The following is a 26394-nucleotide window of genomic DNA, read 5'->3' as shown; positions in this document are numbered from 1 at the left end:
GCCCCGCCCCACTCCACCATAGCCTTCGCAGTGCAAGGCATTGAAGAAGGAAAGGGAGCACAGCGGAGGCCGTGTTTGATTGTCAATAACTCCGCTTTTGCTGCACGCATTGAAGTACTTATTGCGGCAAAGTATTTCTGAAATAGGCTATTTTCACTTCAAATGCCTTTCTCCATTTCGATAAAAAGTGGTTCAGGGCCCCTTTAAAGTGTGCCAAAAAGAAGGCACTCCTGAGGAGTTTGTACAAACCCCACTCCACCTCCTGCACTGTGAACACATGGGGAAAACTCACCCAGCATGTTCGCCTGCCCCTGTGGCAACTGGGATGGCTGCAACAAGCAGCTCAGGTCCTGTGCAATTTCTTTCGAGTTGAAATCACCTGCGCAAAAGAAGGTAGGTCGTTTGGCATAAACCTGCACATGCAGCTTCCCCGGGTGGTGCACAAGTAGTGTTGCGGAACTGTGTGCAAGTATTTCAACTGAAAACTGCTTCGATTAAGTCAAGTGGCATCAGTTTTTGTAAGATCAACATAGTGGGCAGCAGCTGAGATGCAATGCCACAAGAAACAATGGAAACATCAAGACAACAGGAATGGGCTATATTAATGATACATTTGAATTATACCTTCTCTTCAAGAGTTAATTTTTATGCTCTTGCTGTGACCTTGACCAGTGTGCCAGTCAGATTTTACATGTACATTTGGTGCTTTGGCCATCAAATAAGCTAGTTGACAGCAGCACCTGTTGTTTTTTTCTTCCTCAGTGGTTTGTCTGAATTTGCATTACTGCATCTTTGTTACCACAGCCAGGACAGTCTGCCTCATAATAATGAGCTCTTCTTTCCTAAAAGGCTTGACATCGTAATGATTAAAATTTTCGTACATTCACACAGCAAAACATCTCCAGCCGCATTGGCTAAGCAACCACAAAAAAGCTGACATGGCACCATGGAGGAGCAGGACAAACACATCATTCGTAGTGCCACAATAATGAAAGAAAAGATGAGGAAGTTGACTCAAGTGCTCAAGGAAACCGAAAGAGCTGCCCAGGAACCCCGTGGGCTCTATGGAAACCAGCGCGGCAACAACTACGTTGCACATGCTCAAACTGACATTGTTAGAAGCGAATATTCCAGGACAGATCTCGGACTGCCAACTAGCCTGGCTCAGGCTGGCATGCCTAAAACAAATGTGCAGCAGACTCCATTAAAGATGAACTTGAAGAAGCCTTGAAAGTTTGCTTGTCTTACAAACGGTTTGGCGGAACAGATTTACAGTGAATCAACAACTAAACAAAGTAGGCAAACTTTGAAGCTTATAAGAAAGCTCTGCTTAGTAGAGTTAATCTATTATGGTAGAGAGCCTTTTTTTTATTATTAAAAGCCAAGTGCTGAAAAACATACCGAATGTTTTGGTAAGTTTTTTGTACGGTCTGACAGCTCCCATTTTTGTTTTAACAAAGGGCTCCTCTTCCCCATTTTTGAAACTGTCAGTTGACTGCCAGCTGATGTCAGATGGCAGCAGTCTATAGACACCAATCACTGGGTGATCGGTTTTGACCAAAAATTACAAATTTGTTTGGAAATGGAGAGGCTTCTTATTGCATCTCGCCTGTTCCTTCGCCTTGCCCAGAGGGCTTAGTGAGAAGCTCAGCTCAAAAGAAAGAAGTGTGCCACAAAAACAAAAAGAAAGAAAGAAAGTTGAGACAAGATAGGCTGGGCATTGTTATCGTCACCACTTCAGCTGAGGCCAAGTGATGAGTTGAAGGGGAACCAGGAAACTAAATAGTGCACTCCTAATTTCTTTGTTCATATAAGAACCTTATCGACAATTCTTTCGGGTTTGTATCTCTTGAAAAACACATCAACAGAGCATGTTTTTCAGGCCTCTGAAAGAAGTGCTTCAGGGCCGCCTCCCACGATTTCAACTGCGGGACGCTCTTGGACCATGACTATGTCCTGGATCAAAACTGGGCCCCACTAAAGCACTTACAGCATTTCTGCAAAATACAAGTCACGATGGGACTCTGTAAATAACTTCTATGTTAGTTAATTTTTAGCACGTATATTTGTTAGTGTGTTGTATGCTTTCTTTTTGTTTTTATCTCACTTTTTCTTTTTTTTTAATCTTTTACAATTTCACTTGGACAGCATACGAAGCCTGTCACTAAATTAAGCTCTCCAGATACCAATAAACTTTCTTTCTCTCTTTCAAAGTCACTTTAAGTGATCAGTTACATCAGTGATTCTCAACTATGGATGTGTCGGGGACCCCTCGCAATGACGGGGTGGGGTCAAAGGTTTATTTTCCTTTCGACGAACAAAATTGGCAATGAACATTGTAAGGTCTTTTGTTTTTTTTATTATCTTGTGCAGATTGCTGTCGCACTTCTGGGAGCAGGTCCCGGAACTGGGAATGAGTCAAGGCTAAACTAGCCTCCAAAAAACGCACATCATTTTTTTTTTTCAAGGATGTGCGTATATAAAAGTTTTTGAATACGAATGGAATATGAATACTTAAGCTTCAAATACTGAATCGAATATCGAATAATGATATGCACATGCATTTATTAGCAAGTTGGGCTTATTTGATATGTTGGAACATTGAATGACATTGTCAACGTTACAAAACTAGGCTAACCATTATACTAAAACACTATGCATTTGGCTCATCTTGCAAAATTGATTAATTCCCACTAGCTGTCCTCGTCTGTAAACTCGAAAGCATTTGACCTTGTGACCCTGTCACTCATCACACATGCTGCCAAGCAATAAGCTCAGAATTGGGAGTGGCACTGCAAAAAAATGAAAGTGCACCCTTGCTGTCCTCAAACTAGTGGCCCCTGCTACTAAAAGGCTGGCTTTCCTGCAAATGTTTGGATGTTTAGTGGTTAAGTGTGCTTTACAGGCGAAATGTCACCCACAGCACGAAACTATCACAAAATTCAGCACAATAATAGCCCCAACATTCTTCGATTAGATGAAAACAAATGCTAAGAACCGTGTTTGCTACCACATAGCCAGCAATATATTCGATTTGGCTCAAATATTCATATCCAATGGAATATTCGAACATTTTCTAATGTCTATTTTTCAAAGTGTATTCAAATATTAAAAATATAATTTTCTATAATATTCAAACTTTTTGAGGCAAAATATTTCTGAAACAGCCTATTTCAACTTAAAATACATTCTCGACTTCGATAAAAAGTAGTTCAGGGCCCCTTTAAAAAAATCATGTGGCAAAGCTCCCTTTAGAAAACTGGCCACCAATGTGCAGCACTTTTTCTTGTTAAAAAATCAAGTGTGCATTAGATTTCTACTTCGTTTATTTCTATGTCAGTTTAATACTTTGGACACATATAAAGTGGGCATGCGTTTCATTTGGGGGTGTGTTAGCAAATACTGCTAAATGAATCAGCGGTGTGTTATGGGTTTTTGTAGCACTTTGTTTAATTCGACCCACCGGATAATTTGATCAATTTTATCGGTCCCATCAAGGTCGAATTCATGGAAGTTGACTGTACTTCTTGGACTACCTTATTCATCCTCCTCACCTTTGCCCTATATTCATGCAAATGCTGTAGTTATAAAATAAAGTGGGAGCTGCACCACTGGACGGAAAAAAACAGTCTCATTGATGCTTCCCTTGCAATAAATGAGGAACCGTAAATGCTAAACCCCAGACAGAATAGTAAAGAGCATTAGTAAAAGCGCTTCTGCTATTTACATAAACACACACAAAATGCCCACACCCCGCTACGGGCATACCCTCGAAGAGACCTTTAGTAGAGCATTCAGCATCACCAATGCAAGACCAACGCTGAATGTTGCAGTGTCGTCTCGTAGACAGATATCGGAGCCCTTTTGCAGCAATGGCAATGTATTTTGTTAGGCCTAACAGCATGAAAAAAGGCAACCCATCCAAAAAACATTAACCTATTATTGCTAATGCTTTATCCTCAAGCTGAAACAGGACTACTAAGCAAAAACCAATTTTATTATTTATTTCTTATGAATGTGGCAGAAAATGAGTAGCAAGAGCAAACTTAGATCAAAGCAGAGGCCCAAGGCACCGCTAGCTGAACAAGCCCCGCACAGCCTGCAATGCCAAATCCTAAAGGTAGCATGCATAGGTAACCCGCAAAGTTTTCTATTGTGCTCTGCGCATGCACACTTTGGGCTCAATATTGTAAGCAGAACACAACAGCTCTGCATACGCTATACTTAAACTCTTTAATGCCTCACTTGTCTTTGCCTCGGTGACCAGGGCACCAGAACGCTCCAAGAGGGCCTTCAGCTCGGGGCAGCGCTTTGCATCCGTGGCCGACAGCAGGCACTCCTGGGGGCTCAGCTGGGCCAGCACAGCCTGCACATGTGCCCACCAACAGCCTCAGGATGCCCCTTTCCACGCATGGCGAAATAGTGCCACTAGACTGTGAAGTACTGTCCAGAGTCATTCAAATGCAAACAGCGGAGCATGCAGTTTTTGCGCAGCCCAGCAAAAAGTAAAGGCTGCGGAGACATACAACCAACAGTGATGTGCCAGAAGCGGTGTCTGTGAGATATCCAAGTTGGTCGTACATCTTTGTGGCCTTTTGCTTGTCACTGGGCTGTGCAAGAACCCCGCTCTCCAAGCAAGCAATTGCACACTCACGCAGAGGTTCGAGAAATGCTCATCGTCCATAAATTCTGCCACCGTCAGCTGCTGCAGGACCGCGTCTCCGTAGGCGATACCCAGCGTCTGTTTGAGGTGATCAGGGAGAGCAGGCAAATGTCAATGTGCTGCCAAATTACAATATGCATTCAGACCAAGTAAACTGCACTGAAAAACACTGGCAATAGAGCAAAAATAAACATGATAATGTAGTAAGAATAAGTTAGTCATTTTTATTTATTTTTGAGGCTTTCTTTATTATAATGCTAATTTTCAGATAACATAAAATAGGCATGCCCAGCAGTCTAGAGCATTGACAACTAGTGAGATATTGTTACGGTGCAAAGCGAACAAGGCACAAAGGTGAATGAAGAGGAAGTGGGTTAGTAGAGAAGACAATGAAGACGCAGAGAGATAATGTCTCAGTCTTAGTCCCACGATGCCCTTAAGATAAACCGTTCCTTAGCTCGTGTGGACATCGTCGTTTTGATATACAATTGCCTAGACCAGAATATGGCTCGAGAGCTACAGCTTCGAGCTGAACAAGTGGCGCCACCTGCGATGCGAAGCGCTACTAATCAGTCGTTGCTGAGTGCAAGTGTGTGCGGGCGAAAGCATGGCACCTCGAAAGAATGATGCAGAATCGCGGTCAAAAAAGAGTGGAACTGTGTACTGTTGCATGTACGGCTACAATAACAGCTAGAGACACCGCCGGTAAACTCCGAAAGATACAATTTAACGATTTCCTGCGAAGTTTTACGAGAAGGAGCGACGGGAGCGCATGGATCTGGGCCGTACGACGGGCGAGGTAAACAAGGACGCTGTTCAATTTTTTTCATTGTTTTTTGCTATCATTAGAAATTTGCTCATCGCGGTGATGAACTTTGTATTTTTTAGCTCCGAAGCGGGCCTTTAGCAGCCTGTGAAAAACGAAACCAAACACAGCCAGGGCCGCGGCGTGTTTACATCATCCTAGGCATCCAGCCTTACATGTGCAGCTCGCTCCCCCAATGTGCCTTGAGAGTGAAGACAACTGGGTAACAAAAACAAAATAATGAGAGAGAGCGAATGAAATAACGATCGTTTTGCTTACCTGAAGCTGCACGTCATAGTAAACGCTTTTCATTTGTGCGACACATCTACCAATAACATCGGAGGGGTCCACTCCACTCATAATTTCTTCTCTGACGTCGTAAACATAATTGCTGGCGTTAAAGATCATTGCCGCAGAGCAAACTACTTCGTTTGAAATACTGTTTTACGTTTTAAATTCTGTGAAATCCTCAAAATAAAACGCGCTGCTGATATTGCACGGCCATTGCTCCCGTAGGCCGACATTGCACGCGGCAGAAGCGGGGAGAGCGCCGGCAATAAGTTGCGACGTGTTTACGCGCACGGCCACTACTCGCGGCGCTGGTTGTTCTAGCGCCGCAGCGCCACCATACCAGCTCTCGAGCCCCATAGCGACTAACTCTGCTACAGTGACAGTTACTGTTTTCACATAGAAGCTCAGTGTAGTTACCGTAAAAACCGGACTTTAGGTCGAACCGGAATATAGGTCGACCCCCCAACTAACCTATTCTAAAAATTAAAAAAATCTTTTTTAATGGCAAAAGTACCGAAAGACACCCTTACCTTTAAACAAATGCGACTAAGCCGGTTGCACAATGGTGACAGTATTTATTTAAATGCTGCTCCGTGCCGTGATGATAAGGTGCTGACAAAGACGCGGGTTGATGGTCGCACGATACGAAGCCCACGGCAGCCTGGCGGGTTGCCGTGGGCTTCCGCATACTCAATCGCCTTTTTCTTGAAGGCGACGGTGAATTGCCGTCGGCTTCCGCTCATTTTGAAACAAAATGTGAAAAAACAGCCTGAATGCGATGGCGAAGGCGGCTGTTTACTTCATCTGCCCATTGTTGCAACACTTCCCTAGTTTTCCCGCCAATGTCCGGTATATAAAACGAGGGTCAACTTTTCGCAATGGTTTTTTGAAAAAAAGTTCGACCTATATTCCGGTTTTTACGGTAAAAGACGGTAACATCACTTTTTTTTCATTACTGTCAAAAGGTGTCAGCCAAAGATCACAAAGCCTCTCTGCATGGACTACGGGAAAATAAGAAGGCTGGTGGGGGATACGATGCAAAATTTTACGTAATATAAACCTAAATTGAAGAAAGACACTAAAGGTAGAGCCATTTATGTCAAGTATTTACTCAAAAGACCTGTAACTTAAAGATCAGCTACCTATGTTCTAGTAGTATTCATCCTAGAGCCTCGTTTTCTCAATAAAAAACAAGTTGTACCTTCTGATGAATAAACATTCAGCAGATAGCCTTGTGGGAATGAAAGTGTTCTTTCTCCAACTGAGCAGCTGCTTCATTCCCTTGTCCCTAAACCCTGTGAATTCACTCAAGTTAGTTGCTAAAGCTACATAAATGACAGAGACTTCCATAAGTGCAAAAGACGCGAGGATCAATGTCTTGAAACAGAGTATGTTGCCTGGCATTCGACATCACTGTCACCTACAGTGAAGAGCCAGAAGCGCAAGCATGAGTCAGCATATTTGAGCCGTAACCAATCGCACCCTTGTCCGGGGCTGTCTTGCACAGAAAGTGGGTCCTCTGCACTTTGGCCATCTTGTACCTCAAAGTTTATTTTGGAACTCTTGACTATCACCAGTTCATATCAACCTTACAAACTGTTCTTTCAACTGAGATTCTACACTTACAACTGCACGAAACTTTCTTCAATTGCATTTGTCTACACCATATTCTTCATTGTGGCATCCTTTCCAGAGAGACTTGTCACATTAACTGTATAACCGACAACAGCTCTCGCAGAATCCGACAAATCACACTCGTCTTCAAACCTAGCTCAGCTTAACCATTGAGGATCTAAGTGCGTTTGAGTCAGCAAAGACTCAGCGTACCATGAAAATCGGTATGCTCAAATACAAAATGACTCAAATGTACAGAAACCCCCCAAGTGCGCGCGCACACATGCACATATAAAATTTGATGCCATGTTACAAAAAGTGTATGTAACGAGCATGTGACTACACCAGACAACAATCTGCTCACTTGTTGGTTGGAATGCAGAGAAACAGCCAACACTCCTTTGGACTCTGAAAGGCCCCCACTGCTGGCTCCAAAGAGGACATCTTCCAGTGGTGCCAAGTTGCCAGGAGATGCCTGAAATTGGTTTATGTACTTCAATTAAATTTATTTTATCTTCCTATGCACTTCATTTTTATATGCATTCGTTAAAACTATTTTTCAGGCTGCCTGCTGCCTGGAGAATCCATAGTTCAAAAAATTATATCAATAAAAAGCCAAGCTAGCTAAAGCATAGCAGAGCAGAGCTAAAGCGTTGGGCTGCTACGCTTGAGGGACCCATGCAACACAGGTTTAATTCTGCCCAGCACCGGGTAAATTTTAAAAGAGCTCTTAAAATTGAAGAGCGCATAAAGAGGCTAGTAGACAGACAGACAGACGGGCGGACCGATAGACAGACACAAAGAGGCTGAAGTAGGCTCAGAATTCTAATTGCATTCAAAGAAAGCAAATAGAAAACATTCGAAGTTACTATTTTATTGACACGCAAGCACTCACATGCACACACGCACGCACACACAAAAAAAGGAAATACACCAGAACCTCGTTCATACGTTTTGGAAAAAAACATGAGAAAGAACGTACTAAGAAAAATGTGTGACCCAAAATCACTAAAACATTTGGCAGACTCAACTGTAGTTGACATCTCCGTAATTCTAAAAATTGCACAAATCGTTGCAGCACGTAATGCCGATGCACGCCGAGCTGGTGACGCCGTTGTTGATGCACATTGCCGTTTTTGCAGCTTCAGCAAGCCCTCCGTTTGTGCTCCTTGAATTCAGCCTGGGTCAGCAGCTGCTTCGGGCAGGGCATTTTGGTGGGAAGTTCTGACGTGCCCGCATAGCAAGAATTGTAGCAGGAGACGCAGACGCATGTGAGCTGTCAGGGCCCGGGTAATCAGAGACGTGCGATATTGTTCCCATTATAATGTATTGAGACAGCAAAGAGAAACCAAACCAAAATCGATGCACGATGCTGAAATACGATGCTGCCAGAGCGAAACATGACGCTCACGTCGCACCGTTGGCAGCAGGGAAGAACAGCGTTTCGGTTGTCGTCCATTAAAAGTGTGTGGTACGCTTCCAACGACACTACACCAGACGCACTGTGAAACAGATACAGTCTAACCTCGATATAACGAACCTCGATATAACGAACCTCGATCTAACGAGATTCGCGATGTCACGAACTATTTTTATTTCCCCATCTTAGTTCTATTGAATTAACGAAACCTCTATATAACGTAATTCTCATTTTAACGAAGTTTTTCGATGCAAGTACAACTTCGTTATATCGAGGTTTGACTGTACCTAGATGAAGATGCTTATCGTAATAGGGTTGGCGGCAATAGCTGTGAATGCTACGTTTGATGTCCTGCAAGGAGATTTGGTGGTACCAAAAAAAGGAAACTGAGCGTAAGCGGCATTTTCATGCGACAAGGGCAGACAAGTACTGCTAGGAAGCTGCTGTGGCAACAACCTACAAAAGAACCTCGTTGATACAATCTTCACGGGAACCCGGAAAATAAAGCGTATCATCCAACGTATTATCCAACCAAATTGTATTTTCAGGAAAAGAAAAAAAGAAAACTTATCATCCCGAAAAACGTATTAAGCAGAATCGTATCAACGAGGTTCCACTGTACTTGTTGACGTTTCCTTCCATGATGTTTTCTTGAACTGGCACAACTCAGAATGAGTGAAAAAAAAACAAAAAAAAAACAAGGCACTTCTGTTTTATGTAAAGAACTTGGTGTTGTTTCCTTCGTTTCACAGGCCGTATGCTCTCCCGATTAGTATGTTTCCCCTGTTTTTTTTTTTTTTTTTAAACGTATAAACGAGATTCTACTGTATATTGGACAAAGCTTCCAGACGAGACAGACTTGTCCGTGGCACAGAAAGGGTTAAAATAAAACAATCATCCCGTTAGTTGGTCGATATACTGTATGCTTTTTTTGCAAATAGAAGGCGATGAGTCATATCCATGTAGCGCAGACAATACTGCCATGCTATTAACATGCAGTTCTTATCCCTAGAGCTGGTCTGACGTGTCTGGAGTGAAAGACTAGGTACGTAAAGCAAAAAGGAAGTTAGCCAGTTCGAAATCAAGATCACAAAACTCTATATAAATCTTTATGGCAAGACAGGTTTGCAGCAGAAAAACCGTTCACCTGTATGGCAAGGGACCAGGAAGCCGAACCACGTGCAGCTGTGTTTCGGTACACCTCAACCCGGTAGTGCTTGACGAGCAGCAGTTCGGACAGAAGGTTTTCGTAGCTGCGCTGGCTCACACATACGGATGCCACACGTGCGTCCCCTGCACAATCAAGCGAGTAGTTATGAATACAGCACCACTGGAAATGGTTCAGCACAATTCTTGTGAAGCATACGCAAGGGAGTGAAACTACACAGTACGTAGTAGCTACAGAAACTGGGACATGTGCCACCCTTATAAGAAGGGGTCGCTTTGTGCACAAACCACATAACCCTTCTGGCCACATGACTCCCGTAATTAACTTAAGGCTCTATGCTACTTAACTTCCAGTGCCCCTGAACATGCCGCAGTGTAGCCGACACGGAGCTACATAGTGTTGCAGCCTATAAGCACCACTAAAGCATGGTGCTTGCACCAGACGAAGTGCACCATGCAATGGTCCTTATAGTATGCTCAAGTGCTCTTTGTGCCTCAGCTCTGTTCAGTTAAACAGCAAAGCCAGCTTTGCAGCACTGTTTGTACTAGCATGTGCAGAATCTACGAGCACTGCAATGCAAAGGGCACTGTCACGGTAGTGCATGCCAGGCCACAATGTTTACTGCATATTCACATCAAAGCCAACCACTGGTGGTCAGCAGCAGTACTGATGCTGCAAACCCAGAACATCAACCATCACAGGAGTCTTCAATTCTTGCTACGGGTCAGACTCGGGTCAACAATGAATGGCTGTGAACAAGTTCCCTAGAGTTGACCCTAAGACATTTAAGAGAGAGAAAAAAATTGCTGTGGTTTAGCTTTGGTTAACCCTGGTTGATAGCGAAAGCTTCACTGCCCTGGCTAGGCCCACTGTCGAGCTGTGGCCGAGGTGTGGTTTCGCAATGATATACAGACATGTTTGCAATGAATACAGTGTTTATTCATAATTTTTTTTATGCCTATGAAGACACTACAGTGATCAGTAAAGTAGTGAGACTTGGTTGCAACTTGCAGCCGGGCCCAACTCTACTCGGGCCAACGGTGGCAATGTCTCCTTTCAGAGCTCCGTAAGGGCCTAAATATAGTTGGACGTAGCGTGAACATGCGCACACGTTATGTCAAGTTGGCGAGAACAACAGCGGCTATAGTTCAACCGATGGTTCGACGTACTGGCACCGCCAACGTAACTGGACACGCGGCCAATGCACTCCGACGCGCCTGGCATCTGATGATGCTCACCTGCGTGTCGATGGACTACGTATAAACGCACCTTAATGCTCTCGTGTGGTTTGACCTCTAGCTCTCAAGGTGAAAACTGTTGAGTCGCCGACGGCTGCCCGAGGTAGCGTAATGAAGCTTTTGCTTCAAAAAATTGTTGCGGGAACAACTGGTGCTATCGTGTTACATCTCATTTCATAATATGAATCAAGAGGCTGCGTAACTCAGCCAAATGCTTCCCAGGTTCTCCAGCAACCTACCTGAGCCAAGGTACTTGAGTGCGGACATGCTGCGATACATCTCTCGACAGACGTACTCAGCATCTGCTCCATGGACTGTGTAGTAATCCTGTAATGCAAAGATTCAAAAGCATATTCTAATAAACCAAGAAAAACTGCATTTTTGCAACTATAATGCGACAACTAATAGGACAAAAGAGTGATCTTCTAATGCCATAGAAAAAAGAAAGAAGTTATGACTATGGCATGAATCACTTGTGTATAATCTTTTATTAAAGATGCTTTAGCGACGCACGATACATAACAAACGACAGCAATATGCGATCTTGCTGGATCACCCCTACATGCTCCAGGGCCTTTGCAGTAGTGATGCAGAACTATCGATAGTAGAGTCACTATCGAACTATCGATGGTAAAAAAATTATCGATAGCACTATCGACAGTAATTTCGATAGTACTATCAATTGTACTTCTAATAGCACTATGGATAATATAAAATCAACCGTGTGAACTCATTGCAGCATAAACTTGGTTCCCCGAGTTCATGGTATACAGTGATGGCAGTGGTAACCATGACAGGACTCTTCGTTATCGCAGTCGACTCCCGCCACCGAGCTCTGCAGATGTACCCTACGTACAGTTGCTGGATAAAGTGTTAGTGCGCAAATGTCCTTGTTGTGCTGGCAACAGCGACCTGAGACACGCCATTTGGAGCGCCTGCATCTGTGCTGAATTCGCATGGAATTATTGCTTCAGCACGTATGCTTGCTGTGTTCCAAGGTCAGTGATTGAAGTGAATCGAAGCTGCATAAACATAAAAGCAAGGAATGAGCACGTTGCCCTTGACACAGCAGTTGCGCAGTATGATTTGTTCTGCAGTAGACCACTCCAGCGCTAGTGTGCTCATGAATGTACATACGTACTATCGACCAAAAAAGTTTACAGACTACGGGATCTCAGAAAACGCTAAATATCCGAGCAGCCTTTAAAAGTAGCCAGTAAAACCATACATCACAATGTTGTTCGCATATACCAGTAGAGGCTGGAAATGGGAATACCAGGCTGCCTTTTGAGGCTGCAGAGATATTCAGCTTTTTGTCAGATGCCTTGATCCATAAACTTTATTGGTCGATAGTACATACAAGGACGTTGCTTGCTCGACTGAAGTGATGGCCACACGTAAATGGTACTCGGGTTCAGCCTGCTGAATTGAAATCCAAGTAGACGATGGTCGAAAGCGAAATCATCGCGAACCATTTTAGCCTTCAGCGTCATGAAATGATTTCGCAAAGCCCTGCTTACCTGTAACAATGCAGAGAAACATGCTCGCACTTTTCTGACTTTCTCGACGGGCAGGAACACAGCGCTGGCGATTTTTAGTCTTGACATCACTAAAAACGCCCTGGATACAGGCGACAACCATGTGCGACTTCGCTTGCACGGTGGAAGTTTACAGACACATGCCGACGATCTCCAGTTTGTCATCGGTTCCTTGTTTTACACTAATAAGAGTGTTCAGCTAAAACTAAACGCTCACCTTCAATGAAATAACGCGATCCAATCGTGCAATCAAGGAAACTTGTAATTGCGCCCAGGCTCATCACAGACAGAGTCCTTCTTACGGTCGCCATCTTGGCTCAACTATCGATACTAACACCGATTGCACTATCGATGGTAATACTATCGATTCAACTATGGATAGCACTATTGATAATACCATCGATAGTTCGTTAATACTAATACTATCGATTGTCTTTTTACACTACATATCAATAGTTTTTAAAAAACTATCAATACTATCAATAGTCAATTTACCGATAGTTTTGCATCACCACTTTGCATGCATCCAGTGTGGCAATGATTCAATCGTCCCATCATGCTAAATCTTTCCAACGAAATCGTGATGTGCCAACTTTTGAGGGGTAATCACCCGTCAATTCAAATAACAGCGCATGTGAACAAAACAATGTCTTTCCGCTCTGTACCGGGCTAGTACCGTAACTGTAAATCTGGTCATCAAGCAACCTTTCTAAAAAGTGGCACATATATCTGAGACATCATAAAATAAATAACTCATTAACATTTTTTGCACTTGAAGTGTGGATCGAAATCCGGTCCATGGGTAAAAGACTCACATTTCTGTCAAAGAAGCGGAATGTAGTTGCCGGTTTCTGAAAAGGAGAGGAGCATAAATAGAAAAAAGAAGGTGACACAAAGCGCCATGAATTTAATCGAAAGACAATTCTTTACTTATCATAACTAGCGCCTTTACCATCAAGCACACACAGATTTTGGAGCAGTCATTTCGTTATTAAGTGCATGTGAACACTGCTTTTGCTAAACTTAATGCACTTAACTCGGATGCCTTGGTACAACATAAATCAAGATTAATGTACTTTCTTACAAAGCTCTCTCTTTCCAGAAGACTGGTGCTCGTTTTTCAGCATACTACTTTGCTCCATCTCACAGGCATACATAGGCCCTTGTGCCGTGGATTATAGTTCCGGGCATAACTGCCCAATTATTGGCAGGATTAGAATTTTAGTTTTGCCTGGTACATGATATGCTACAGCAATACAGGACAGGTTAGCACCTTTGCACATGCATATCATATACCGTGAATTATTATGGAGGTTACCGACGGTAACCCCAATAGTCACCCTAACATAATTACGTAGCGCCCCTATAGTCCAGACCGCCCATTTTGATGCAAAAGTCGCGCTCGTTGTTGGCTCTACAACCTGACAGCAAGAAATAAGTGGTAAAATCCATCATCAGCTTAGTCTCATCTCATGCTGAGGGCAAAGAGTTAGGTAAGTTTTGCTGTAATTACAGAGATCAACTGTTCGTTTTGACGCTGCTAGGACCACAGAGGTGCCACGCCAAGTCGTAAGAGTGGTTTAATCTTAGATTTAACAGATGGCGCCACAGAATTATCACTGGTGATGCACTGACGATGTGGAATGCTATAAAGGCCCAATTGTTCTCTGCATTAATAATTTACTATTCTCCTGTAGCATGGTATGTGATGATGGTGGCGAGCAAATGCCCCACAGACGCCGAGCACACGATGCGGTGCAGGTTAACATTTATAAGGGCGTTTGCCTTTACTACTGCCTAAGGAGATGGCAACGAACTGCCCAGAAAACCTATAGATGAAGCAAAGCCCAGCTGTTGCATTCATGTAAGCGCTGCTTATGGTGATAACCCCGAAACATTTTTTGCGTCAATCCACCAACGGTCGAGCATGTATTGACAAGATGGCAAGCAGACGCTGAGCAGAAGACACAGCATGGATGGACACATCCCAAGGAGCATTCAGTTCTTTCCTATAGGCTAAGGAGTCCTGTAGCATCCACAGTGCTGCAAACAACTTGTGAGATGGAGTATAGTTTTTAAAGTCAAGTCCTGCATAATCTATGAATTATAATCAAGACCAACTCCAATAACTTCACTGGGTGCAATAATGCCAGCATAGATCTTTAAAAATAGCCCTTTTTCTGCCTTAGTGCACCTTACATTGACCTACACAGCTATTTGCACAAGACATTTTCTTTTTTTTTTCTTTGGTTCTTGATGTGTACTTGTGAACTTCCATAGCTAACAATTTTCCTTTAAATCATTAGTTTTACATGATCATAAGCTTCCTTTAGAGTTTATTCACTGGCTTCCAAGTTTCCGTTCTAGAGAATTAGAATTGTAGCTTGAATTCTTCAAGTGGGTTGCGCACGTTTGGCAAAAAAACTTTGGTAGCAGTACTACTACAGTAGGTGATGGTGGCTGACCTTTGTTTTTCATTACATTGCAGTGGTGAACACATGCAGTGCACGTATGTGTTCTCTTTCCACAAAATTTCTTTGCAGTCCTTGTTTGGCCGACTACATAGAAGTGAGAACGATACCGTTGTGCCAATACTGCGGCCTCCGAGATCGAACAGCATGAAACACCCATCTCAGAGGCCCTATCACCAGCACCATGGTATCGTTCTCTGCCACTTCCTTCAGCACTCACGGAGGCCATGCAGATACAAAAGCTCAGCTCAGTGAGTGGAGCTCAGCAGTGGACATTGCTGCACACTGCCACAGCAACACAGCTTCAAGCCCAGTAGGAGCAACACAAAAGAGTAGAAGTTTAATTAAATTGTGGTGTTTAACCTCGCAGCTGCACAGTGGGTTATGAAAGATGCTGCAATGGAGGGCTCTGAATTAATTTTGGCAACTTGCGGTTCTATTACTCTTTCAGTGTTACTGACATACCTGTACATTTTCGAGTGCCCATCTCGCCACGTCACTGACGTACCCATACATTTTCCACTCTCTCCACTCGGATGTGCACAGTAACACTGAGCTGGCTAGCTCCAAGGTGCTTCTGCCATCTGTTGTGCATTTCTAGAACCGTATTTTCTCCTCTCGATACATTTGCTAAGTCTGGGTTTTATGTTGGCGGCTGTGGAACGCGCCCCTTCATGGACCTGGTTGCACCACTCGTCCGTAGGTGGGAGGGGTAGCTCTAGGACTTTGTACATCACTACGGCAGCAATTCTTCGTTCAAATGTTTGCACCGTAGTGCAAGGCCTCTTGCACGTTTTTGCAATCTGTCGTTTGTTCAGAGAAAGTTTTTCTTCTTTTCCCGTTTCCCCCTGTCTTTGCTAGGGCTGACTCCTCAGTGACGAGGGTGCTCCTTTAGTAGGTATGCTTTCTCCAGTGTGGCTCTGCGTCCTGTCTTCCCTCTTTAATCTGTTCTCTCTGTTTTATCTGTTGCTGCAGTTAGTCTGTCTTGTCAAGTTCGAATAAGGGAAAGCGCTCCATCCTTGAGCATGGCCATGCGATCCCTTAGAGACGGCCACTCACGCGGGAATTTCAACTGTTGATCGGAGCCGGTGGCTTTTCCAACACCGAATACGAGCCAAGCTCAGACTCGGCAGATGGCAGCTTGTTGTCCAAGGGAGAGGCAACCTCGACCGCATCTGACTGACACCGTGAAAAATGTACTGAGAATAACAGTGTTTTTGGGCCTGCTGTGTGTTTAATTTTTTTTTGTCAGACAGGAATGTGATGACCATACTAAGAGTGCAAGTGCCATTATCTATGTCATTTTTTTCCTTCTGCATAACCAAACATAAATCATAGTGTTCATTTTATAATATCTGGGGGAAATAACATGATACTGGGGATGCATCAATTTCAAAAAAACCCAACACTGAAAGGGTTAACCCTTTACCTCACGTGGATGAGCTAAGCACGTCCACACTTTGCACACCAGCTACTCTGAAGAAGCTGGGCTCATTCACATTAATAAGAGCCAATTTATCACACGAAAGACAATCTGAGCATGTCCATACATCTAGCTATGTTTCTCAGTCACGAATAGCACTAGGAAAAAAAAAAAAAAACTGAAATCACAGCGGAAGCATTTTTAAACTTGGCAACAAGAAAAACGGCGTCGTCATCAATAAGAGGTGAGGCTTTCTTACATGACTAAACGTAATCCCACATGACAGATCTCTGCATCACAACTCTCACAGAGCATGGAAGTCGAGTTTGGGACACTCCTTTTTTTTTTTACTTTATTGCTTCTGAAAAAGCCAACTTCAAGCAATGAAGAGAAGCCCACTTCTTTTTAGCATTAAAAGAATTTTTTATGTGTGTCCTACAAATAACTATATCATTCTAAATGTATCTATGGCATTTATCTTATGCGCCGATTACATCAAGCTTTATTAAGAAATTATTTTGAGAATGTGTTTTCAAAAATAATTCTAGAGGTAAAGGGTTAATGTGTGCCTAATGCACGGTGCACAAGTGTTTTTGCATTCCGCCACCCAGAGCTAGGATCAGTCTCACAACCTTGAGCTCAGCAGCACAATGCCACAGAGCTACTGCGGCGGTTGAGGTGAAGGTTGTGAAGGTGTGCAAAAAGCAGAATTTGATTGCTTGTAACGCCACTGAAGCAAGGTTCATCCGAACCCTCTTTGCTGCAAATATTTATAAGGTACACCACCCTATACACCAGATGCATTACAGACATTGCTCAAGAGCTTAAAGCATAGTTCATGCAGCAGCTTAATGGGACAGTAAAATACTGAAAGCAGTGCAAAAAGTTGTCAAAAATAAAAAAAAGAAACAATACCTCTGGCAGGGACCTTAGAAACCCAAGAAAGCCAGGGTCTCGTTCTACCTCTGCACCAGGGAAATGGGCAGAACAGGACACATTAGCAAAAAACAAGGAAGCACAAAATATCACACCAAAAGCTTATCTTTATTGTTTTGTTTTTATTGCAACAATATAGTATATTCATGAAATGAAACGGGGCAGGAAAAATTTAAATAGAATCCCGCATAAGTGCAAGTACTCGGAGTGCGATGTCATGTCGCTGTGCATCTAAGCGTGTGAGCGAATATCCACATCAACGTAACTCAAACTCCAGACTGCAGAAACAAAAGTATGCACATTAGTTAGCCCTAAATTGACACACTTTATTATGTGAGTATAGTACACTGTACCAGCCCACACATTAACCCTCTAACTGCCAAGCCGGAGCTGTAGTCGTCCTAGCTGTTAGTACCAGTATCACCAAAGACGAGCCACACTCGTCCATGCTACAGTTGCCTCTGCTTAGCTAGTCAGAGACGAGCCATGCTTGTAAGCTCAGTTCTCACCGTGCATTTGGGCTTTGGAACTCGAACCTGTTCTTCAATGCTTCCGATTACTTTCACTATAATCTGTTCAAATAATTACGCTCAAGCCTTAGACGTGTGCTGAGCGAAAGTCTCCTTATTACAGCAAATGTCTTTCACTAATATTTCGAGTGAGCATAAGACGCAGGCCACAGGAGTACTATATATATATTTTTTTTTCAAATCTGGATATAATGTGCAAGAATCTTCCATAAACAAATTTGGGACTTGGGCACACTTTCTTACGAAAGAATTTGGTAGTTAAAGGTTTGATAATAATGACAATAGTGTATGTGCAACCAATATAGTATGGTATGGTTTTATTGGCTGTAGGCACAAGCACTTGAGAAATTCAACGTCTCTTGAGAAACCCACGCCCCGTAACTTTTTGACTCCCCATGCACACTAATTACATGGCCTATATTAACCGTAATTGGGGTTTAGAGCTTTTATTATCTACTGGCAAATAACTTAAAATTACCTGACAAGTTGTGACTCTGGAATTATGGAATCAGTTTATAAGAAAATTGTCTGAATTTAGGAAATTATTACAGCCAGCCACAGTTGTAGAGTGGTGCATTTCATCTTTTTCAAAAAATATATAATGTATGCGTGCATGCACATTGGGACACAAATTTGAATATAACTTTGAAGTGAAGATGCCTAAACCTAAGGTCCACAGCTTACTCTCTAAATGCAAATTGCAAAACAAAACTGTCTAGGGACTTCAGCATCTAATGCTCGTCATTTGCCACAGCAAAGAATGAGGAATAGATACTGGAAACATTTTAAAATAGCCATCTGTGGAGTACATATGCTGTCTATAATTAAAGGCAACCCTCAGAGCAGTGTTTTGGAGGTACTCCTGTTTAATATCTAAGTGAACAATATTCCTAACATTAACAAGCCAGCAATGTACATTGTATAGATAGATGACACTCACCATTGGCAGCATGGCCATCTAATAACTGACTGAAAGTAAATCAGCAAAAAACTACGCCCTTGCTTTTGCGGCCAAAGACAAAGTGTGAGTGAAATTTATTACCTATTTACCCGAGTTGTAATTTTATTAAATATGTCGATAGTTTCTATTCACGAGATGCACACATGAGTTCTCTTTGTTTCCCTTTCTCAAACTATGAAAATATGTCACAATAAGCGCAGTCGGCTTGCAAAGCTCAAAGTGAACTTGTATCTTTTTTTTTTTTATAACTGAGTTTTTGTCTAGAAGAATAGATGGCTTGCACTGACGTCATTGTAACCGCCATCTTGGTGCACCACACGATAAGCTGGGTCCGTAACGTCACATGAAAACTTTCAATAAGACGGATTGGACTGAAGTGCTCGTAGTCGCCAGGTTGGTGCCCCGACACGGTGATAAGGTGGGTGCGTGACGTCACATGAAAGCTATCAATACTACAACAAGCTGTTGCAACTTTAATAAACTGCCTCTAAGATGCCACATATTGTAGCGAATGTTTCAAGAAAGGCTTTATTTTCACCAGCCTTTTTTGAAACAGTGGAAACCGTAGAATGCATTTGTGATGGGCACTTGCTTTTCATTTTCTACTTCCTGTGGTGACAGCGACAAAGGTACCTTTCTTCTTATTCTTTAATTTCAGCCGCCAACAAGTTATTTTGTTGCAAGTACTGCGGCGTCCATTCTTCGTTCTTTGCATTGCTTCTAGCCAGAGGAGTTAACGCTTTTAAATGACCATCAAAAAACTCACAAAATCGATAAAATAAAATGAAATTCCATTCCTACGTCAAGCATTCAACTCTTCGAACAACGGCCCTATTCAAGCTGGAGCAAAAGGAACACATTTTAACAGACTGCCATTGTTGGGAGAGCTGGGCCGTCATAGTAATCACTGGACGCACAGCAAAACACAGCGAATTAGAAGACGGTCGTGCCCATTGCGTAAAACACACCACGGCATTAAAAGACACAATTTTTTTTTTTAAGTCGAGCGCAGCTTTTCTTTTTTCTTTCTTCTTCTTCTTCTTTTTTTTTTTTTTTTTTACGAGTACAAGTAGGGCAGGACCTACAGACCGAGCGTCTCTTCGTGCCAAGCATTTCTCCTCCGAAATTATCTACCGCGTTCAATTTAATTTGCGTGCACACCTCACGTGCGAAATTTCAACATTTCTCCGCGCGCGGAGACCACTTTCAAAGCACGATGACGTTAAGCATCGCCAAAGACACCGGGAGATGGTTTAACTGCGCCTTCTGATCACGTCTCGTGTTCCATGGAGGATCAAAAGTAATCAGCACCACACCACAAGAAACAAGCACTGCATGTCGACGCGCGCGCGGTGGCCGCCTCCAGAGCGCTCGCCGCGCGCACGTCTCCATTCATGCCGCTCATGCAGATTTCGCGCGCGAGCGCGTCACGTTTACGTACCCGCGATGTCAACATTTGGCAACAGCTCTGCCATTCCGAAGACGCTCCCTAGGCTCTTTCAGAATGTGCTAAAAACAACAGCTGTTTCCGTACAGTGCTACAAGCGGCTGCTTTTTCAACAGCAGTCGGCGCATGTATTATGACAACAAACAAAACCACACATTTGACAAAACACGTGCGATCTAGCGCGCCGTTACGGCCAGTGTTGCTAACCCTTCCTTGAGGACATGTATCACAGTTATCAAATATTTTATGTTTGAAAGTAAATTTATTCGTAATAGCTCTTTAGATTTGCAGAAGTAAAATAAGGGTTTAACCAAGTTTGTTTTTTGTTTTTTTTTTTCTGTCGCAGACACGAGTGGCACTGCAGTTCCGGTCCTAAAGTTATGGCGGCTTCCATGTGTTGTTCGCGCATTGCTGCTAGCCAGAGGTATCAGAGGTGCGCAATCTTTTGAAGTTGCTTAACTCGCGTTTTTGATTTTGCAAAGCAATCACCAAAGCACGGACGTCTATGTCCGCTTAATGATTCTCTAGCGAGGACTGTATTTCTCTCTGCACAGTGCGGTTTACCCAAGTGCTGCACGTCTTTTCGCAGAGCCATGCTTGCTAGTGTGCGGTGCGCTCTGCGTCCTCGTACGAGATCGTGCCGATGGGGCCCGCATTTTGCCAGACCCTTCTGTTCGTCAACTGGCCAGAGCTCTGACAAGCCGGAAGGCAAGAGCGAGCATCAAGCCAAGGACGAGCAGCCAACCGATCAAAAGAAAGCGGCACAAGACAAGCTTTCGGCTCTGCTCTCCGACATGAAGGTCAGAGCACAATTGTAGACACTGCACGAAATTTTCATTTAGAGTCGCCTAACACTACTCGCCTAAAAGCGTCACGTTTAGCCCATTGCTTCAAGTTTTGTTTTCCTGACTGCAGTCTTCGAGACTTATGGCGCACTGCGCAGTTATTCTTCAGCTATGCTAAGCGAAACTAAGAATCGCAAGTGTTTTGTACAGCAAGTAATTTGGTCACCTTATCCCTGATAAAATAATTTCGTATCGTTTGTAAATGATGCACACTGACTCATCTGCAAATTTTCATTCTGCCATTCCTTCAGATTCTGTTTCTGATTAGAAACAATTTTTGCAGACTGCATCGCTAGTCGTGCCTGTTATAACCAAATCTAAAGCACTGGCAGCATGGTGACTAAATGGTTTGTTCACCTTTGCAGATTGAGACCATTTCAAGCACAGATCCTAGCAGCATATCTTTTAAACTGGCCAAACCTGGGCTCCCTAAGAAGCCAGCACTGAAAGAAGAGGCAGAGAGGTGAGACTGTCTTGCCCAGCTAGTAGTAGTATGCAGGAGGTTGTTTAAATCTGTGCATTACCACCGCTGATGCATCATGAAATTGGCTGTGTCAGCACTTTCCAGAAATATTTCTTCAATACTAAATAATCATTTAATAGTGGAAATTTAAAGGCCTTCAAACCAGCAGGTAATGTGCAAAATTCTGTAAATACTGATGACTTGAAAAATGCCTTAAAAGTGTAGTTTTTCCCAAAAACTGTCATCCACAGGCTACATTGTGTTGTGTTGTTGCCAAATGACATAACCATTTTTATTTTGGAGAGAAATGCTGAAGTTTGTCTTTTGACAAGCATTTCTGGTTAATAAAAAAGAGCTTCAGAGAATACTTAACTCTCATAAATCCATATTAACAACAGCAATATCTTATCAGTTGATGGATTTGTGCAGAATTGTGGCAATTCTTTGAAACCTTTGAATGTTGCTGTTGTGAATACTATTTTACAGCATGTTCAGGCTAATGCAAATATAAAATATTAAAATATAATTATAATAAATGAGTTACATAAATATACTATATCCTTCTGAATCAAGGATTGGAGAATGTGAGATCCATGTCATGACAAAAGCTTCACAACATGTAGCCAGAGCACATGGTGACATCAGACCCCTCTTTTTCGAAAAAAATTGTGTGAGTGCAAAAAATTGATTTGATGTCTCATTAATAAAGCCCAAACCGCATGAGAGCGATTTTGTGCGTGACGGCGACGACTTTCGAGCGACGAAACGGGTCGTCGCGCAAACAGATTGCTCGTTCTTGTTGCTCGATTGCTCAGGTTCTGCAAATCTAGCATGTGTCGCTCGTCACCCGGAAGTGTTATGAGCGACTAGCCAATAGCGCGAAGCCGGAACTAGATATACATCAGTCGAGTACTACCGATTGTTGCACGGAATGAGCAAACGACTAAATTTTGATACGTGCAAGGATAAGGACGTAGTGCAAGACTTTTAGAAATATTTATGCTGCTCTTTACACTAAAACACATCAGCTTAAATTAATAAAGCACGCGTCACGCCAGTTTCGGCGAGTATTTGCTGCCCTCATACCGGCAACACCAGGGAGACGTCGCTCAAAGTCGTTGCTCGTCTCGGCGCTCACATGCGGTACGACTTGTAGGCGACGAGGGAATGCGACAGCCATCTCCATCGCTGTCGCTTGTCGCTGTCGTGCACAAGATCGCGTGAATGCGGTTTATACAGGGTGCGTACAGGTCCTTGAAATCCTTGAAAACCCTTGAAATTGAAAAGTGCATTTTCAACGCCCTTGAGAGTCCTGGCATTTTTTTGCTTCCTTGAATATCCTTGAATTTCATGAGCAATGCATTCTGTTATCTACATTGCGACCTCCTTTCTGTGGTAGATCGGCATCGATCTGACATACTCCCCATTTCAGAAACAATATGCCGGCACGAGCACACACGTTCCATTTTGCAGAACTACGGGGAGAAAATAAAAGGCTTCATTGCATCAAACTGTGAACGGAGTGAGAGATGCGTGCCGCGCTTGGGTGCTGGCTCGGCTGGCAGTATTTACGCTGCTTTCCTCACCCTATCGTTCATTTCACTCCTTGCCTGTCGGTCTGCCTTTTCCCACTTTCCCTCTTGCGCGTGAGGTGAAGCTAAAGAGAGCTTTAGTGGAGCAACTTTACCAATGATGCTCAGTGCCTTTGTGCCTTCGGGTGGAAGTTTGTTATAATATTATTTATGATATATAAGTGCAATAACCTTATGCTGAATGTTTTGGAAATGTTTGATGAACCAACCCAGCTAATACTGCAGAAGCCTGAGAGCTGTTGTGAGTGTTTGTTGTGTTAAATTTAATACTGCGGACTTGAGAAATGCTCAAGACATGTGTTACAAATTGCAATATACTGTACATCTATTTCAATAATATAATGGATGTGTAGGAAGACTACTACTGGATGGTTTGGAAATGTTCGGTAAACTTGCCCAGTCAGAGTAGAAGTCAGAGTAGCTGTTGGGAGCATTCTTTGTGTTTTGTGAACTTTTTTTTCTTCGGCATTGTTGTGAACTTGCAAAGTGATCAAGGCTACACAATACTAACATCATTGGTATATACATTTATTTCTTTTTGTTTTAGTGCAATAACCCTATGCTGAATGTTTTGAATATTTTTGGTGCACTTTACCCAGGGCCTATACTGGAGAAATCTCAGCCACTGTTGTAAGCATTCATTTTGTGTTGTGATCTTGAGAAGGTATCAAGGCTATACATTTTATTATAATTGTGATATACATTTATTTATTGTAAGTGCAATAAAACTAGTCATTTTTGGAAATGTTAGAGTAAAGAAATCCTACTTTGGATGCCGCTTTGAGTCATTGAAAAAGCTGTGACAGGTCCTGGAAAGTCCTGGAATATCCTTGAATTTTTGCCTTCAAAACCTGTACGAACCCTGTTTATACTTAAGGAATGCATTGTTTACCTTATATCCCCTTCAGGAGCCAATTATTCCTGTTCATTGAAAAAATTAGTTTCAACACATTTCTTGAATTTTTTTATTCATGAGAAGTGAACAGCTGCAGGACGGATTCAGAATTTTCAGCTTGGCGAGTTTTGTCAAGTTTACATAATGTGGACTCCACTTGAGGAATGTCAAATATGAGTACATCAACTATTACTTGTCTAGGATACTTAAAAAGCACCTATCCAGCCACTTGAAAAAATTACAGCATAACCCATCTCATAATGACTGTCGACGGTAATGCGATTAGTATTCAAGCAATGCATTGACACACCTTATTGCTCAAGTCATGTTTATTTAAAATCTGTAGTGGTCATTCTGATAATTCCGTTGCTTCAGCTACATGTGATGTGCAGTGGTCATTCAGACTTTCGTTGCTTTGGCTGCATGTGGCACACGCTGTCTGGGGTATCGGCTCACTCTCCTATGGCACTCACTCGCCAAGGTCACTCATGAGCATGACAACAGTGGAACGTCAAATTCGGTCTGCTGACGACAGCATGGCAACAGTGAAATTACAATTTAGAGATGATGATGATGGTAAAACGACGGTGGCTTGCGGACATTGGAATAATGACGATTGTGTGATGACAATAGTATAACGAAGCTGTAATGACGACGCTGACACAACCAGGATGGCATCACTACAACAGTATGACAGAGGATGCATGACAACGACACTGACAACGAAAGAATGTCAAAGATGGCATGGCAACAGCTGCATAATTACAATTGGATATTGGCATGATCATGATAGAATGACGAGGAAGGAACTATGTTGATGGAACAACAAAGGCGGTATGACTACGACAGCATGGCAACAACGAAAGGACGGGTCTAAAGCGATAACGATGGTACAACGACAGCGTGACAACATTGGCATGTCAACGGGCAGGTGGGCAGTTAGGCTCGAAATGCCTGAAGTAGGCAAACAATGCTATTTGCATTAAAATATGCTTGATGTAGAACAATCTGAAACACAGTGAATGAAGTGAACCAGCAACATAATGACATACTGACATTGAGAGCTAACATACTCCTGTCTGCCTTCCAGCTCAGTTTACTAAAACACTATGCACGTATTATTCAAATGTACAGCACAGGTCCAGTAGGAAGTGTTTGAAGATATATGCAAGATGTTTTGAATATACAGTCAATTCCAACAGTGCTTTTGCTTTTGATGCACAATTGTGGCGTGCATGATTGTGCGCATAATGACTGAAGGGGATAATAATGTCATGGGCTGGTTGCTAGTAATGGTATAACCATTAAGTTTTGTTAACCGCCACAAGGACATGTAACCCAGTCAGTCAACAGTAGCTGACCTGACAACAATGGTATGACGTCTGGTACTTCGCTGACACAGGATTAAATTCTGGGTAGGTACAAAATTGGTTTTCTTTTCTGCCAAGCTCCCTAACCAAGAAGACATGGTGATGATATGATACTTGCAGTAGGTACCATGATAGCCCAAACCACCAACCACCCTTATGAATGTGATGCCGTTCAGTGAATATATTCACAACCACCCTTATGAGTGTGATGTTTTTCAATGAGTATATTCAAAAAGAAATTCTTTAAGAGTACCTAATACTAACAGTACTCTAAAGAGTGCAATGTTTACTTTCCCCTTTTTCTCTCAACTCATTGAAAGCAATGCCTACCACTCCTTTCTATTTAGAGCGCAACTCTTAGGCGCCCGTTCCTACGGCGAGCGTCAGCTTTGTCCCTCGTAATTGAGCGAACAAACACAGTGAAGGATGAAGTGAATGCGGAGCGCAGCGGGAGATGAAAGACGGCGATAGCAAAGAGAGTGCGGGGAGGAAAACAGAGGAGGAGGGTATGGTGAAAGCGAATAAAAGCGCAGTGCCGCGCAAGACGGGCTTTGCGGCGACGATGGCTACGAGATGGTGTCAGAGTAGTATTCGTCGTCTGTAGAAAACAAAGCGGTGCATGAGTTGAGGTCTGTTTGCAGCGGCTGCTGTGAATCATGCCCATGCATCCCCCACGTGCTGCCTCTCGTAATCTCCCTGCAAGCAAGGCAGTCGTGCCTCACTT

General features: G+C 43.0%; 2 protein-coding genes across 3 annotated transcripts in view; one reads left to right on the top strand and one right to left on the bottom strand.

The window, feature by feature from the left end:
- LOC119461563 (DNA mismatch repair protein Msh2-like) overlaps nt 1-20689 on the bottom strand; it is a 75586-nt gene extending 54897 nt beyond the window's left edge. Inside the window, exons 1-9 of the mRNA XM_037722907.1 lie at nt 20500-20689; nt 17547-17596; nt 13553-13588; nt 11439-11526; nt 9941-10086; nt 7738-7848; nt 4655-4741; nt 4246-4366; nt 293-379 (exon numbers count right to left, since the gene is read on the bottom strand). Coding sequence (XP_037578835.1) covers nt 293-379; nt 4246-4366; nt 4655-4741; nt 7738-7848; nt 9941-10086; nt 11439-11526; nt 13553-13588; nt 17547-17596; nt 20500-20533 — 760 coding nt within the window. The 5' untranslated portion in view covers nt 20534-20689. The remainder of the gene's footprint in view (nt 1-292; nt 380-4245; nt 4367-4654; nt 4742-7737; nt 7849-9940; nt 10087-11438; nt 11527-13552; nt 13589-17546; nt 17597-20499) is intronic.
- A 145-nt stretch (nt 20690-20834) lies between these two features.
- LOC119461564 (28S ribosomal protein S31, mitochondrial) overlaps nt 20835-26394 on the top strand; it is a 33827-nt gene continuing 28267 nt past the window's right edge. For both annotated transcript variants that reach the window (XM_049673211.1, XM_037722908.2), the window contains exons 1-3: nt 20835-20938; nt 21095-21305; nt 21716-21813. In XM_049673211.1, the coding sequence (XP_049529168.1) occupies nt 20886-20938; nt 21095-21305; nt 21716-21813 (362 nt within the window). In that variant the 5' untranslated portion in view covers nt 20835-20885. The remainder of the gene's footprint in view (nt 20939-21094; nt 21306-21715; nt 21814-26394) is intronic.

Source organism: Dermacentor silvarum, chromosome 8, assembly GCF_013339745.2.
Source record: "Dermacentor silvarum isolate Dsil-2018 chromosome 8, BIME_Dsil_1.4, whole genome shotgun sequence".
Classification (NCBI taxonomy): Eukaryota; Metazoa; Arthropoda; class Arachnida; order Ixodida; family Ixodidae; genus Dermacentor; species Dermacentor silvarum.
The sequence above is the reverse complement of the archived record's forward strand: the minus strand, read 5'-3'. Positions and strand labels throughout refer to the sequence as shown.